This window comes from Castor canadensis, chromosome 1, assembly GCF_047511655.1.
Source record: "Castor canadensis chromosome 1, mCasCan1.hap1v2, whole genome shotgun sequence".
Taxonomy (NCBI): Eukaryota; Metazoa; Chordata; class Mammalia; order Rodentia; family Castoridae; genus Castor; species Castor canadensis.
In genome coordinates this window covers 8,813,234-8,829,005 of record NC_133386.1, presented here as the reverse complement: position 1 = coordinate 8,829,005, position 15,772 = coordinate 8,813,234, and the positions used below count along the sequence as shown (strand labels likewise).

Genomic DNA, 15,772 nt, shown 5'->3' with positions numbered 1-15,772 from the left:
ATCAATCAGTTTTGAAATCAGGTATGAAAAAGTGGCATGTTCCATCAACAGTTCCTTAGCTTGACACCGCCTCTTGGATTAAGTGTCACATGGATGACTCTCCACATTTCTTAGTCACTACAGGTGTGTTGCTATCTCCAAGAAAAAACAAAAACCAGTAATTACATGGAAATGTTAACTCCCAGTCACTGACAGAATGGGAAAGCAAAGCCTGCCTTGTCAGGACAGAAACAAGCTTGTGTCCTAACCCTGTCACTTCTGTGTGTGGCATGGGCAAGTTACTTACTTAGCTGTTCTGAATGTATTTCCTGAGGCGAACAGAGCAACATGAGACCACGTGAACACGTAGCCCTGGTCCTGGGGCAGCAGTTCTAATGGACTGTGCCATCAAAGGGTGATAAGGATGCCAGTAAGGGCCTGCGGGCCTCAGAATTCCCACAGCCTTCATACCTGATGCGGATGCTCTAAGGGACACTGGGAACATCCTGGCAGGAGGGCTTGGGGCCAAGCCTTGCGCTCCCGTCATGCTCTAGGTTTAGAACGCTTACTTTGTGTGGATGTGGCACTTGCATGTCTGCTCTGCACTGTGTGCGGCACAAGCGCTAGGGAAGGAGGCTGTGTGTTCAGATTGTGACCTCAGGCCTTCTATTTCTCCTCTTCAGCTGTCTGACTCTGCCAAACCAACAGAGACTGCGGCTGAAGTCCCCAGTACTGAAGAAGCAAGCTTGCCCCCAGTGGAAACACTCCTTTGTGTTCAGTGGTGTAACCAAGTCTCAGCTAAGGCAGTCAAGCTTGGAGTTGACTGTCTGGGACCAGGCCATCTTTGGTATGAATGACCGCCTGCTAGGGGGAGCCAGACTCAGCTCAAGTAAGTCTATTTGTAGGGTCCTCATTTGTCCCCTCATGCTTATCAAATAGTGAAAACCACAACTTTGTTTTGTCCATGACCATCATCTTATGTGGGTACTATAAAAAGAAAGAAAAAAGTTCCTACAGCGGCAGTGACTTAGCTAGCTTTAAAACTGCCTAACCTGCCGTGAGTGGGGAGTCCTACGTCCAGGTCTAATCTGCCAGGCACTAATACAGCAAAGTATTTCAACAATTTGAATCAGATTTAGATCCGCTAAAGAAACAAAAGCTTTAGGCCTCAAAACGAGCAAGGCACAGTATTTACTTTTGTGTCTGGTGTCAATCATAAGAGGATTATTTTCTCAAAGGAAAATATCTTTAACTCAAACAAATGGCAATTCAGAAAGGGCCTCATTGAGAGTAGGACAAACAGTGACACTATTCAATGTTGCTCACCAGGGGGGCTGCTGGCATTGTGTAGGCAGGGAGGCTCTGCCCCCTCACCGTGACAACCAAAACACCTGCACACATCTCTGCTAACCTCTAACTACGAAAGAGGAAAAAGATTCAGTTTTCCAAAGGAACTCTGTCAAACCCTCTGGATCTGAGATGGCTCCTACCACCCACAGCCTCCAGCTTAGGTTGTTGACTCCCTACCACCCAGACAGTCATTCTCCCATTAGACTGTGGGAAAGGAAAGGTCAGGCTCCTAGGGTCTGTGAGGAATGTGTCAGTGCTCCTTGTTTGTTCCCAGCACCTGTTGTGCTGGGAGGCCTTGCTTTTACTCATCTGTGGTCAGTATTTTCAGTCCTAAGAATTGGGTGGAAAATACCTTTCTTGCTGGTCCTTGTTTGTAAGAAGTTGAGAAGGGATAAAATGGTGTTCTCACCCACCATTGCTAATTTGTCTCACATTACAGAGGAAGGTGCAGTTGGTGACATGGACTCATGCTCACAGTCGAAGCTTCAATGGCAGAAAGTACTTTCCAGCCCCAACTTATGGACAGACATGACACTCATCCTGCACTGAAGTGAAGCGTCAGGCTGCAGTGGATGCCGAGGTGCTGTGTGCCTGCAAAGGGCTGTGGGGTCTGGGACCATGTGCCTAGAGCACTGCTCCACATCTATGTGTATTTATGTAACATGTTAATTACATGAGTAAGTCTCAGGTGGGTTACTGTCTGTTCTTTTAAGAGTCATGGAAAATGGCCAGATTTCAGTAAGTGTTCAGCAATCACCCAGGTTTCCCAGTGCTTATCACTAGTGAAAACCATAGTTTTGTCATGCGCATTTCAGAGAAAAATGAGCCTTGTGTGTGGTCCCATCCCTCCTGCTCTCCGTGGAAAACCTCTCAGAACAGGCTAGCCAGCCACACAAAGCTAGGGAAACTGCTGCTTTCTAAACGGCCAGCTCTAATGTTCCCAAGGACTTGGGGACCCCTCACAGGGGACTGCACAGAACCCGGGCAAGTCTCCAAAGTCCTCCCAGCCAATGCAAGCAGACACCCACTGCTGACATTGCCTTAGACAGCTTTTATTGTGTACGTCTGCAGTGTGGGATTCACCTGCACATAACATTTAACTAAAAAGGACAACACAGCGCACGAGAAGGGAGGTGGAGTGTACAGAATCAGTGGCTTACGAAGCAGATGTTTAACAGTTTTCAGAGATGTGGATGAATGCAAACAAGTCAGAAGGAGGTTCTTGTGATAAACAGGTCAGAGTCCCTTCATGGCTGGAGTCTGAATGATCTTGTCCAAACAAGCAGCTTAGAAAACTGAAGCGTGCAGTTATATGCACAAAGAACACTAATGAGAAAAACTGTGTACAGATGTGATTACAGCAGGTAATCAGTTTCACAACTGTACTCACGTCACATCAGATCGAGTGCCGTGGTTACATGGTTTTTCATATGTAGTTCTTTTATTCTGTAAAAGGTAACAAAATATACAGAACAAAACTTTCCCTTTTTAGAACTAATGTTACAAACCCACATTATCACATATATATAAACACTATGCTCTATACTGATCATTAGTTAGGTATACAAGTCCAACAACATTTTCTAAATGGTAAGCAAGACAACACAGTGCATCGGAGAGTCCGGTACCGTTCACTCTGAATGACCACTGCAGACTGAGGCTGCTGAACTAGATGTCTGGAAGAAGGAAATCATTGTGTTGGGAGAGTGCTTTGGGCTCAATTTCCAAAATAATTTTCACCCCTTAGAACACAAACATATGCAGATGGACCCTTCATAGAAATCAAGAACAAATCAATGTGAGCTCATTTCAAAACTAGAGACAGTATGGCACCCATGTGAGCTACCACGCGGTTTTCTTTAACGATCCTGAACCTTGTGTCACATGGGCCAGCGTGAAGTTTGTCACTCAAACTTGACAGGCACTTAATCCCATCTGTCCTGCTTCCAGCATGAAACAGGAAGTGATTCAATAACTGTCATAAAAATCAAGCCTGTTTGGCACTATGATACAGCTGAGAAAAATAAACCAGGGGAGCTTCCACTGGTTTCCGGCTCAGAATACCTCTGCCGGCAACTGCTCTTTTTTCAAGGGACCCGGAGTACGTTCAGGGGGTTTCTAGATTTAGAGTACTAAAGAGCCAAGTGTGGCGAGGCCGCCCGGGACGCTCCTGCAGAGCCCCGCTATGGGGCGCCCTCAGTCCTGGACTGGCCTCTACATGGCCTCGAACTCGTCGATGCGCTGCTTGGTGTTGCCCTGCCGGATCTGCCGCAGGGTCTTGTATTTGTCCCGGCCTTGCCTCATGTTCTCGTTGTGGATGATGTCATTGTGGGTTCTCTTATTCTCGTCTCTGGCCTGGGACAACTCATTGCTCAGAGTCTGCAATATGAAGCAGCATCAGTTACCGACCCATCCTCCGTACAACATCACAGTGACACCACAATGAAGAGGTTGGGAGATGTAGACCCCTCCCCTAGGGAACGTGGAAGAGCAGGAGAGGGTGCTGGTGGGGACAGCTCAGGTGATGGTCCTATGTAAAGCCCAGATGAAAGCTAAGCCAGCCCCCAGAGGCCCTACGCCCCGCTCACCAGCAGCTGCCGCTGCACACGCTCGTTCTTTTCAGCCTCGGTGATACGCTTCTCCTCGTTGCGGTCGTCCAGGATGCCCTCACTGGAGAGCTCGGCGCTGTAGCCCATGGGCTCGGCACCCTCCTCCTGCAGGCTCTCATGCACGTGGTAACTCACTGGCTCGTACACTGGGGGTGGTGGGGGCGGGGGCACGGTCATCACCAGGTGCAGCTCCTCCTTGGTCTTCACCAGGTCGTCCTGGGCTTCTTTGGCCTTTGGGGGGCAAATTTTTCAACGTGAGAGAGCCTGTCCTCACAGCCCCCATGTGGGGATCCTTTTCTTTAAGAAATGGTGGAAAGACTACTAAGGGGTGAAGAGGATGGAAGTACATTACATACATACACATGAAGACGGCATAATGGAGCCCACCAAACACTGTTTGAAAAGGTGGGGGGAGAGGGGGAGAAGAATGGAAATATAGCGGAGGGGTAAACTTGTTCAAGGTGTACTGCACACATGTATGGATGTATGGGATTACAACAATGAAATCCCCTTGTGTTATTAAGGTATGATAACAGTGATGGAAAGGAAAGGAAAAAGGAAAGGGAAGGGAAAGGGAAGAGAAAGGAAGGAAGGAGGGAGGGAAGGAAGGAGGGAAGGAAGGAAGGAAGGAAGGAGCAGCAGGGTGGTGTCCTGGTGAAGGGCACAGGGATTTGGAAGCAGCAGGGAGCCAAGCTGAAGCACTGCTCAGAGGACAAGGTCATGCAGGATCCTTTGTGCAGTCACCACGCATGTCCACCGCATGGAGGTAACAGATGACATAGGCCAGACATTTTTTCAAGTGCCTTTTCTTTTTTTCTGCCTATAATCCTAGTATATGCTCAATGTATATTTTTGAAAAAATTATTAAAGAAATTAACTAGCTAAGAATGGTGGCTCACACCTATAATCCCAATTTTGTGTAAATCAGAGATTGATAGGATTGCTGTTTGAGGCCATCAAAAAGTTAGACCCTTTCTCAACAAACAACCTGGCTATGGTAGCATGTGTGCCTGTAATCCCAGTTACAGTGTGAGAATCATGGTCTAGGCTGGCCTGGGCAAAAAATGCAAGACCCTATCTGAAAAATAATGAAAGCATAAATGACTGGGGGCATGGCTTAAGTGGCAGAGTACCGGCCTACTAAAGTGCGAGGCCCTGAGTTCAAACCCCAGTCCTCCAGCTACTACAGTCTGCCACCAGAAGTGCTGTGCTGTGTGGCCTCACTCTCTTTGAGGACTGTCACCAAGCACCTTCCTATCCATTGCCTCAAATCTGTCCAGCACCCTCAGGGGGCCATCATCTCCACCAGCTGTGTGCACCCAAGTTTTGCCTAAGCTGCTCGTAACCAGCTTTCCTCTCCAAAAGTTTTAACAAGCTCTGTGCTTGTAACAGGTTAGGAAGAAGGAATAGCAGGGGGGCGGGGAGGGCAGGGGTTTGGAAAACATGTAGGGAAACAGCAAAAGAGAGGCATCAGGCCAGCCCAGGAGGGGACACCAGAGGCAGAAGATGCAGGCAGAAGAGATGGAGAGGAGAGGAGGCTCCCAAAGCTTGGTGTTAGGCTCCTAACATGAACCACCTGGTCCCTCTGCTGTCCTAGAGGGCACATAAGATCACAGGTCTCATGACTGTAGCTACAGCTCATCAAACCTGTTTAAGGTCCTGCACACATGAGCTCTAACCCACAGGGAGGGGTTCCGAGTTGGGTATTGTCCCCATTCTGCAATAAGGAATCCAAGGCTCTAGGTGAGCACCCCACAGCCCCCAACCAATGGCAGAGCCTGGAGCCCTCCTGCAATATATTCCAACTGTCGGGTCTTGTTTCAGGCACCTCAACCCCACTGCAGGGGGCACCCAGGTAATCGGATTTAAAACTAGTTCCTGATCAGGGTCTGATCATGGCTGGCTCAGGTGGCAGGAACAGAGTGGTGGAAATGAACAGGCAGGTCTTTGTTCCTCTGCTAATCCAACACCAGCACACTGCACAAATGCACAAGGCTGAGCCCATTCCTTGGGGCTTAGTGCTTCACCAGTACAGCTGGCATCAGCAAAGGATAGTGAAAGATCCCAGGGCTCTCCATGCAAGCTGTCACCCAAGCTAGACCCTCGTCCTGACCCGTCCACCAGAGGAGGCCACCAGAGGTGTGCCCCATGAAAGGGGTTTCTGGAGTGCAGACTCACCCGGTGCTGCCACTCCTCCACCTCGTTCTCCTTGCGCCTCCGTGCTTCCTCCAGGAGTGCGATCTTGGCGGTGTACTCTGCAAGCTCGGCAGCCTGGGAAGGGAAGATGAAGCTAAAGTGGTTTCTAGAGTCCTTTGGGCAGAGTTCACTTCTGAGTGTGAGTTGGTGAATGGCCCTCCTGGTGACACACTGTGCCCCACCTTCACAGCCAGCAGGGCCCATCCATGCCACCCTGTGTCTCTGTGGGACCCTGGATGCCCACGTCCACCTCCCTGACTGGGATTAGCACAAGTTCCCCCTCATTCCTCCATGCGGCTGCCACTGGCCTCAGCAGATGTGCTTATACTCGGAGGAAAGCCATTATAAGGCAGGTGTTGCTCTTTCCATCCCCAGAAGCAGCCTCTCCATAATTCAGCATCTTGAAACCCAGGCAATCCCTACCAGCTGCTCCTGGCTCTTTATCTGATCCTGTGCCTGTCTCTCCAGCTCCTCCTTGGCACGCAGTGCAGCCACTCGGTCAGCCTCCAGCCGCTCTGCGTCTTCCTGGGCTCGCTTCCTCTCCTCCTCCAGCTGCAGGGCTCTCTCGATCTGGTCAGAGAGTTCTGCAGAGAACACAAAGCCAGAGCTGCTCAAATCCCCAAGCCAGGGCAGGGGCATACGATACAAAAGCCTTCCGTCCCACCCCAGGGTGGCAGAAGGAGATGGGGGTGATGGACTGAGTCACAGGGCAGTGAACCTTGCCCAAGGACACTTCAGGATCATTGCTGTTGTTTCTATAACTCCCTTGAGAAGGTTAGAAACTGCTGCACAGAGCTGGTCAGACACACCTCTCTCCAGCCAGTCTGTTTGGCTCCCGTCACCTGGGCACTAGCTAGAACACAGAAATGCCCTGCCAGTGTCATTCCAGGTTCCAGCAAACACAGGTGTTTCCCTGCTATACTGAAAGCTCCCTGGGTTGACTGGACAAGGTGTCACTATGGAGCTGAGCTGTGGACAGCTGTAGGTGGGCTGCAGGGTCTGGCCGAGGGTCTGAGTCTAGAAGGTTGGGTAGTGTGGCCTAGCTTTGTCACTCACTGCAGCCTGACCATGGACTGATGATTCCATCTTGCTAAACCTTAATGTTGTCACCAGGAAAATGGTGGTGATTCAGTACTCACTTCAAAAGGTCTTGGGAAAATTGAAAACAACCAGCATAGAAGTTAACTGAACGGAAATATAGAGCTGCTTTCTAACCTAAACAGCCATGTCATCACTTCTCTGTTCAAAGCCTCTCTTGGTGGGTGCTGTGTTAAACTGAACTGTGTTCTCTCGAGGAAGCCCCCTCCTGGCTGTGTGTAGCCCCTGTCTGCCCCTCTATGGGGCAGTTACAGACACCAGCGCAGTCATGCCATGTGGTGCAAAGCTCCCTACCTTTCTCTGCTTTCTTGGTCTTCTGCTCATAGTCCTGCAGCCGCAGCATCAACTCCTCCTTCTCCCTCAGCATCTGCTCCTTCTCTCTCTCAACAGTTTCCCTCCTCTTCTTCTCAGTTTCCAACTGTTGCCTGGTACAGAGAGGAGGCAGAGGCACAGGAAGGGTTAGGTTCTGGCAGGTGCTGGCTCGCAGACACAGTGGACATTCCTGTGCGAACTTCCTGCCTGCTGTGTCGTGTTATTCTGGTATGACAAAGGTGGTGGGAGCTGACCCCAGCTCACAGAAATGGTGCCTCTTAGCCATAGCACTGACCCTGCACTGGGCTCTGAGCAACACCACAAGGATGGAACTGTTTAGGCCCCAGGTCTCGGAGGCCCATAAACTAGGTTATGTTTACCAGGCTCTTCTGACCAGGAAGAGCACAGCTTCTCCAGGCAGCTGCAGCAGGCCGTGGTGCCCTGTGGGTCTGGCCACTCACCTCTCCAGCTGCTTCTGGTGCTTCTCCTCTCGGGCCTGGGCCTTCATCTGCTGTACCTCGATGGTGTCAGGCTTCCTGCGACGCATGTACAGCTCATGGTTCCCCATGCACAGCTGCAGAATCCGCTTGTTGATTCTCAGGCGGGGGGCATAGAACACAAAGTCCTGCAAGACAGAACAGGTGTCTTAGACTCAGCTTTCTTTCCCAGACCATAGTTCACAAAGTTCTAGAACCTTTCTAAAAGGATAAATATAGCAGAGGAGAGGGACTAGAAATGTACATTGTCTGTACCGGGAATGTATGTTCTCTGGGGGAGAGGTGTACTGCATCCAGTCTGTGTGCCTGGTTGTACATGTGCACCCATATGTGTCCGCATACACATCTGTGGTCTGTATGTGCAGGTGTGCTAGCATGCGTGTGTATGTGTGGTCTGTGTATGTCACAACGCTTTCAAGGTGAGGCTTCTCCCAGCCTTGGGAAATCCAGTATCAGTTGAGTCCCAGTACTGCCTTGTTCCTGGGTACCATGTTTGGTATTTCCAGTCCCACACCTGTCCCCATTCTTGCATAGGTGCATTCTTAACATCTCCTGAGCTTCCTGTCTCCTCTGCCACAACGTTTTTACCTCCCACACTGCCACAAGCACCTGGACCAGTCACCACCCTCACCTCCATTGCTCCAGATTCCTGGGCCTATCTTATGTCACAGCCTTGGATCACCAGCCCCACCATCCACATGTGCACCTCAGCTGCACTCTGTCCTACCTATAAGCATCCTTCTACTGGAAGTGTCATTCTTCAATCCTGTCCCAAGGACCCCAGCTCTGCTTCTATGCCTGACAGAGATGTTTGTGAGTGTGCTAACACATTATTTCCCTGCTTGGTTCTGGTACCTCTTGCTCCCATAGACCAGTGGTGCCTGAGAGCAGGGGCTATATTCATCTATCTCTCTCTCTCCAGGATCAAAACAATGCTCCACACCCAGCCTCAGTGTCAACCATTAGATGGTGCTGACAGTATCAAATGGGACTGTCATGAGGATTAAGTTAAATAATGTTTAAGTATGTTGAATGGCACCTAGGACAATAAACACTGGCTGACATGCAAAGTGACCCCTCACAGATGTGTGTGAGCTGCCTTACAAACCAGATACTGGAGAAGGGTTCTTGAAGTGGGGGAGAGAGCAAGGCATTTGGGAATTTTGTGACCTGGGCAGGGATGACAGACCATCTTGGTTCCCAACTCCTGAAATGATCAACATAAGGAGCAGAAGAAGGAACAGGGCACAGACGCGCTCCCTAAGGTGTTGAAATGCCTCTGCCTGCTTCTTCCTAACCATGGGCCCCTTGGCCTCCAAATCCTGATCATAGAGAACAGGAAAAGGGGCCAAAACAAAGCAGCAGTGTGTCCCACCCCACAGCCACGTCACAGGCCTTCAGAGCACACCAGACCCACCAGGCGACACGCCCAAGGAGAGCACACGCAGCTCCCCAGTCTTTCATTGGCTCTGGAAGCCCTGGGGTGGGAGGCTGAGGTTAAGCCCGGAACTCCTAAGCTTCCTGGGTGGGGCTCCCCTCTGGTTTCACACACTGGTTATTAAGCCATCGGGTTTCCCAGGGAGGAGTCCGCAGGCCTGGGAGAAACAGGAATTTTTATAACCTGCCTATCTCCTATTACACAAGAGAAAACAACCGTGTATTATGGCTTCAGAGACACACTGCCCAAGTAGGTTCCACTGTGACTCACAAGTATTTGCAAAGAAATGCTGATTAGCACCAACTCCCCTTTGGGGGAAAAAAAAAATCAATCAAACAGCGTCAAGGGTCAGAAGTACACCAACATGAGAACTCCTCCATCTCTGCCCCTAGGAGATAGGTCCTAGAACTACTGGCAAGCGCTCCTGAGAATTAGGAACAGGCTGCTGAGCAGGGAAGAGGAGGGTGGGAGGGAAATTATTCCCACTGCCTTTGAAGAAAGCCAGTTTCCAAAGAAAGCAAGTTAAAAACAAAAAACTCACACACTTGGATTTCAAAGTCCAAGTTCCCAAACTGTGCCTCCTAATGCAAAGCCACACCAGAAAGACACCTAGCGCAGGCTTTCCAAAATGGCAGACAACCTGCATCCTAGACACAGAAACTAGAAAAGGTAAACAGACAAAGTGAACCAGAGATCCTCTGAATCTAGGTGGGCAAAAGAGGAGGAGACAGAGCCTTAGCAGGAATTCCAGGAAGTTTCCCAGGAAGCCCATCTCCATTGTCTAGTCCCAGGACCAGGGAGGGACAGACAGTGGGAGCCCGGACAGAGGATTCCTGGGAAAGAGAAGGCTGGCCACTTTCCAACATTTCAAAGGCAGTTAAGCAGTTCCTTAAGAACTCTCTGAGGCTACAGGGATGGAAAGCCCTATTCTGAAAGGAAAGACAGTTGTCTCAACCCCTACAGGCTACCTGGACAAGCTGGGAGGGTAGTGGGATTGGAGATGCCACCTAAGAGTCAAAATGTGGTCCCAAACTGCTGTGTTACTTGGCAGAAAAGAGAAGCTGGCTTTTAAAAAAGAGCTGCCCCTCCGTCCCACCTCCCCGACCCAGCAGGTTTTGAGAGTTCCCTGCAGAAAATGCCAGGACAGGGGGTTCTGTTTGTAAGGCCACAGCAGATAAAGAATCCCATAACTCCTTGACCTTTGGAATTTCCTCTTCTATTTTTTACATAAAAATTTAAACTTGAAAATTTGCTTTCTTCTCCCCACAGGGAAAGGCTGAGAGAGGTATGACTGTCCATGACATGTCTGCAGTCCTGTAATTCTAGACATCTTGATACACTAGCAATGGTTCTTTCTTTTCTTTTTAAGCGAGTCTTCCCATACAGCTACTTTGCAGTGAACACATATGCATTGATTCAGCCAGATGAACTCAAATCACTTCTGGGATTTTATAATTATGAAATATTCTTCAGCTTTTCAAAAGTTGAACTTTTATACACCAAATTAAACATTTATACACTAATTCTGAAACAGTCTATCCCAGAAAGAACTTTTGTAGTCAGCTCAATTTCTAAAATAAATTTCTGAAAACTTAGTAGCACCAGGCTGAATAGACAGCAATCTACCCACAGACCAGAATCTTCCTGACTTCAAACTGTGCCAATCTTACTGCCCATATCACATGGGTACGCTGTGACCCTCGGTTGGTGGGACTGCACATTAATGTGAATTGTTACCATGGAGCTTTGGAGTATTAAATGCTAGGTTAATTTTAAAGAACCATGGGCTACCCATGGAGTAGGAGTCAAGAGTTTATAAACAGCAGGAAACATTTCAATAAAGAAAATACTTTTACAAACAATGTTAAGACCTGCTGGTTTTAAATTATACTAGACTAACCCGTATATGGGGAAAAGTAATTGGACAGCTACACCATATGGTGTCCCAAGTGGGTTTAGCAGTTCAAAGTGGTCCCAAGAAGCTTGAGAGTCACCCAAGGTATGGACCCCAGCCCACATTTGCCTCTCTAAGCTTAACACTGTACCTAGGGAGCAAAGAGGACATGAGAACACAAAGTCTTTTCCAATCTCTAATTTTGGTAAAATTCAGAGCAGGCTCCAAAGGAGTGTAACAGAATTTTTCTTCAAGATTTTTTTTTTTTTTGAAGAATTAGATTTTTGATGAGAAAACAAAATCCTCACCATTTTTACCATACTATAGTCATATATGTATATCTTAAGTATTCTAAGCTAACATTGGCTACGTTTAACAGAATAAAACCAAAATAAATTTCCATAGTGCAGAGGCAGCCCTTAGCTAACAATCTATATTTTCGAATGCTAGAATACGAAGAGTTAACTCCTTTTCTAGGCATGCCCTTCCAGGGTGAGCACCTGCCAGTCTCATCTGTGTGAGATGCCGCAGGTGATGTGTCAGACTGAAGACCATGTGACCGGCATGGGGTGACCAGAGAGAAAAGGTGGGGGCCTGCATCAGTGTGGGAGAAACGAGGCACAGAGGAAACCCAGGGCACTAGCACTGGTTTGGATACATTTGGGACTTTTTTTAACTTGGGTAAGTTTGAGGGAACACTGAAAATCAAATTCTGGTCCTTCATGAAGACTTTAATGCCTCATTGTCTGTTCTCCAGCCAGTGGAGAGATGCTAGCATGAGCTCCACACCCAGGTCCCTGTCTAAGGCAGGCTGGCTCGCCACACGGTGCTGAACATTCACAAGCTGGGTGTGCTACGGCAGCAACATGGCGTTTTGGACAATGCTTATCACTTGGCAAAGGCCAATGACTCAGAACTGCCCTTTCCTCTGTATGGAATGAAGACTACCTGAAAGCTTAGGTTACGGCATCTAGTTTTTGATGGATATCTGGTCTCTACAATAACCTCCCACTGCAGTGGTCAGTCACACAGTCCAAAGGATCCTTGACCCTCAGTGACTAGCTCTGAGTCCCACAGGCTCCTCAGCACATACAGAAACCCAAGTGTTCTCCTGAAAACCCATGTAGCTGTGAGAATGGTAAGTGGTGAATCTGTGGGGAGCTCAGTTGAACTTACAGGTGCCTTCTTGTCGATGGGCTTAATGACAAATTTTTTGTCATTGAAAGAGATGTTCCTGATTTCACTCCAAGGGAAGCCAATCTTTGGGGTCAACCTGAGGTTTAAAAAAAAAAAGAGGTAGGATGGTTAGATGTATATTTGGATTAAGAAAGGTTTGCAAATCTAGTTTTAATTTCTTTAAGCTCGATTTAAAAATATATAAAGTTAGTCCAAGAAGAATGAGAAATGCTACTATTAAATAGTCCTCACCTGTCCCAGGTTAAGCGCAGTGGCTGTCTGTGAGTATCTGTGACCTTGTACGACTACTCTAGTTTTTCTCAGTTTTAGGCGTCTACCTGCAATCAGTCACTCCACTTGGCAATCCTGCAGTCACCTGCCACTCTCAGTTGGGAACATCCGCTGTCCTATCTGAGTCTCTCCCCAGCATCTTATACCTTGCACTCCCACACCTCCATCCTACCCGCCTCTCATACTGCCAGGGCCCCTAGTTTATTCTGTTGGTCTAATTAATTCCCTATCACCCAGCCATTCCCCTCTTTTCAAAATATGTCAAGAGTCCTTAATTCAGCATCAATTGTCACCTCATTCCCAAACCTATGCTTTCAACACAAGGTCCCCAGCTGCCACTACTCCTCCCCACCCCCCAACATGCACACATGCTTACTTTCCTTCCTATGGTGGCCTCTCCTGCATAACCGCTTAGTGTTATTTAAATAGTGAGTTGCTATTTTCCCTAATGGAGAGCCTGCCTTCTGCTTCCCAGACATGCCACACTCAGCAGCCGCATGCCGAGGGCAGCAGACAGGGGCTTGGTAGAGATTCTGTTCCTCTGGGCTCATGATACATGTTCTCCTGCCTGGCCAGGGACTGTCCCGGGTCACCCTGCAGCTTCCAAGATGGCCCTCAGAGTACACAAAAGGGGCGTAATCGATACTATTCCTCTCCTGGCCAGAATTCTGGCTTACTTGTGAGCATGCCCAAGAAAGTCCATGCTACTCTGCTTACCTCATGCTTCCCACCCTACTCTTTCAACATGCTACCAGGGCTAATACTATTCTGAAAGTAAGGACAAACCCTCAAACAACTATTCAAGGGCTGCCATCAAAAACAGTCCTTTCCTACATCTGTAACTTTCAGTAGAACACAGCAGGGGTGGGGAGGAATCTGTTGCCTATTCAAAGATTTAAATAAAAGCTGATATGCCGCATAGGTCTTGCTATGCCAAGAGCCAGGTCAAGCAGTAAGCCTGACTGGTGGCTTTTCTCGTTTGCAGTACTAGGGAATTTAACTCAGGGCCTTGCACTTGCCAGCAGGCATACTACGACCTGATCCACTCCACCAGCCCTAGGTGGCTTTTCTAGGGCACGGCAGCTATGGCTCACCTGTAGGGAGTGATAAAGGACACTGCTGGCCAGATTGGTTTACATGTCAAAGCTTTTTGGCAATACTGGGGTTTGAACTCAGGGCCCTGTGCTTGCCAGGCAGGCACTCTACCACTTGAGCTACATCCCCAGCCCTTTTATGCTTTAGTTGTTTTTTGCATACGATGGTGTATTTATGACCAGGCTGGCCTGGACCACGATCTTCCTATTTATGCTTCCTGCATGGCCGTGATGACAGGTGTGTGCCATCATGGCTAACTTTTTATTGGTTGAGATGGGGTCTTGTAATCTTTTTGCTCAGGCTGGCCTTGAACTGCAATCTCCTTGTCTCCATCTCCCAAGTAGCTAGGATTACAGGTGCAAGCCACCTCACCGGGCAGCATACATCCTTTTTCTAATTCTATTCTGTATGATCACCAATGCTTGTAAAACATAGGTGGCTAACATGGCTCATGGCACTCAAATACACAGGGAGTTTGTTCTGTTATTTCATCTTCATGTATGTTGTAGGCGTGTTTTGTTTACAGGTCTCAGAGTGTTGTAAAGGAACTCAGGATACAGCCCGATCCTGCCCATGTGCTTCCTACATGGAAAGGCCAGGAAAGGGGCACTGGCAAGCAGCCACTGCTCTGGAATAGCAGCAATCCTAGCTCCTCAGCTCCAGGCATTACCCAGGTTTCTCCAAACAGTTTCTGGTCCTAGAAAACTCAGGCTTCTGAGCTTGACAGGTGTCTCTCTTTGAAGGGTTTGGTGCACCATGGCCTCTATCCTCTATTTTCCAGTGTGTCTGAAAAGTTTGTCTTTTTAAGACTTTGAAACCTCATATAATAATCCCTAGCCACTCATAAGCATAATTGCAGTATCAAAGGATGAGGGCTGAACATGAAAGTTATGACTCATTTCCAAGTTAAATAACTTCCTTTAATTCTTAACCACAGCTGGAGAATGAGAGCCTACAAGGATTCCCTTTTCTTCTTTTTTTTTTTTTAAAGAGATTACATATAGGGCATGAACATGGTCCACCCAGAAGATTGCTACAGGATTTGTATTTTAAGTGTCCTTGCTAAGCTACCCATTTAAAAAAAGAAGAAGAAGAAGAAGAAGAAGAAGAAGAGGAGTAGGAATTGGTGGCACACGCCTATAACCCCAGAACTTGGGAGGTGGAAGCAGGAGGATTACAAGTTTGAGGCCAGCCTGAGCTACATTACAAGACCTGGTCTCAAAAATAAATAAATAAAAATAAAAAGTGGCATTCTCCAGTAAGCATTACGGAGGTCTTTGGAGAAAAACCCAACCAAGGGCTGGGATTGAGTCAGGAAAGACCAGGATGATCCTATAGCATCTGAGAGGCCAGAAGGGTAAGGATATGTCACAGAACAGTGAGGCCACATAGAAAGGACACAGGCTCAAACTCCAAAGGGCTCCCATAGGTCAAATCTCAAACAATTTGAGCAATAAAATAACTATCACTACTAACAGACTGCAGCACAAAGACTAAGACAAATATCCTGTCAATACAGATAACTGAGTAAGTGGCGAAGAGAAACTGGCTCCTTAAAGAATTCTAGTTAATACATAAAAGCCTTTTCTAAAAACAAAACAAAACAAAACCCCACCATTTGTCATATCATAGCAATAATTATTTCATGTAAACCTCATCAAGGATGCTAGGATTAATAAATGAAAGTGTGAGAACCAGTACAGTTACACAGTTTCACAGTACCTCCTCAAAACATACCAATTACAACAGGAAGGACAGAAACTATGGCCGACCATGTGATCCAGTTAGCACCACTAGGGGCTGGACACACTTACACCACTGCCACCTCATAGGAGGC

At 47.9% G+C, this 15,772-nt stretch overlaps 2 protein-coding genes across 8 annotated transcripts in view; one reads left to right on the top strand and one right to left on the bottom strand.

The window, feature by feature from the left end:
• Positions 1-2,016, top strand: part of Sytl3 (synaptotagmin like 3) — an 88,321-nt gene extending 86,305 nt beyond the window's left edge. For all 7 annotated transcript variants that reach the window (XM_074071283.1, XM_074071290.1, XM_074071276.1 and 4 more), the window contains 2 exons: positions 663-868; positions 1,769-2,016. In XM_074071283.1, the coding sequence (XP_073927384.1) occupies positions 663-868; positions 1,769-1,878 (316 nt within the window). In that variant the 3' untranslated portion in view covers positions 1,879-2,016. The remainder of the gene's footprint in view (positions 1-662; positions 869-1,768) is intronic.
• A 344-nt stretch (positions 2,017-2,360) lies between these two features.
• Positions 2,361-15,772, bottom strand: part of Ezr (ezrin) — a 45,883-nt gene continuing 32,471 nt past the window's right edge. Inside the window, exons 8-14 of the mRNA XM_020166714.2 lie at positions 12,550-12,646; positions 8,006-8,169; positions 7,527-7,657; positions 6,558-6,718; positions 6,117-6,209; positions 3,918-4,169; positions 2,361-3,708 (exon numbers count right to left, since the gene is read on the bottom strand). Of these exons, the coding sequence (XP_020022303.1) occupies positions 3,544-3,708; positions 3,918-4,169; positions 6,117-6,209; positions 6,558-6,718; positions 7,527-7,657; positions 8,006-8,169; positions 12,550-12,646 (1,063 nt within the window). The 3' untranslated portion in view covers positions 2,361-3,543. The remainder of the gene's footprint in view (positions 3,709-3,917; positions 4,170-6,116; positions 6,210-6,557; positions 6,719-7,526; positions 7,658-8,005; positions 8,170-12,549; positions 12,647-15,772) is intronic.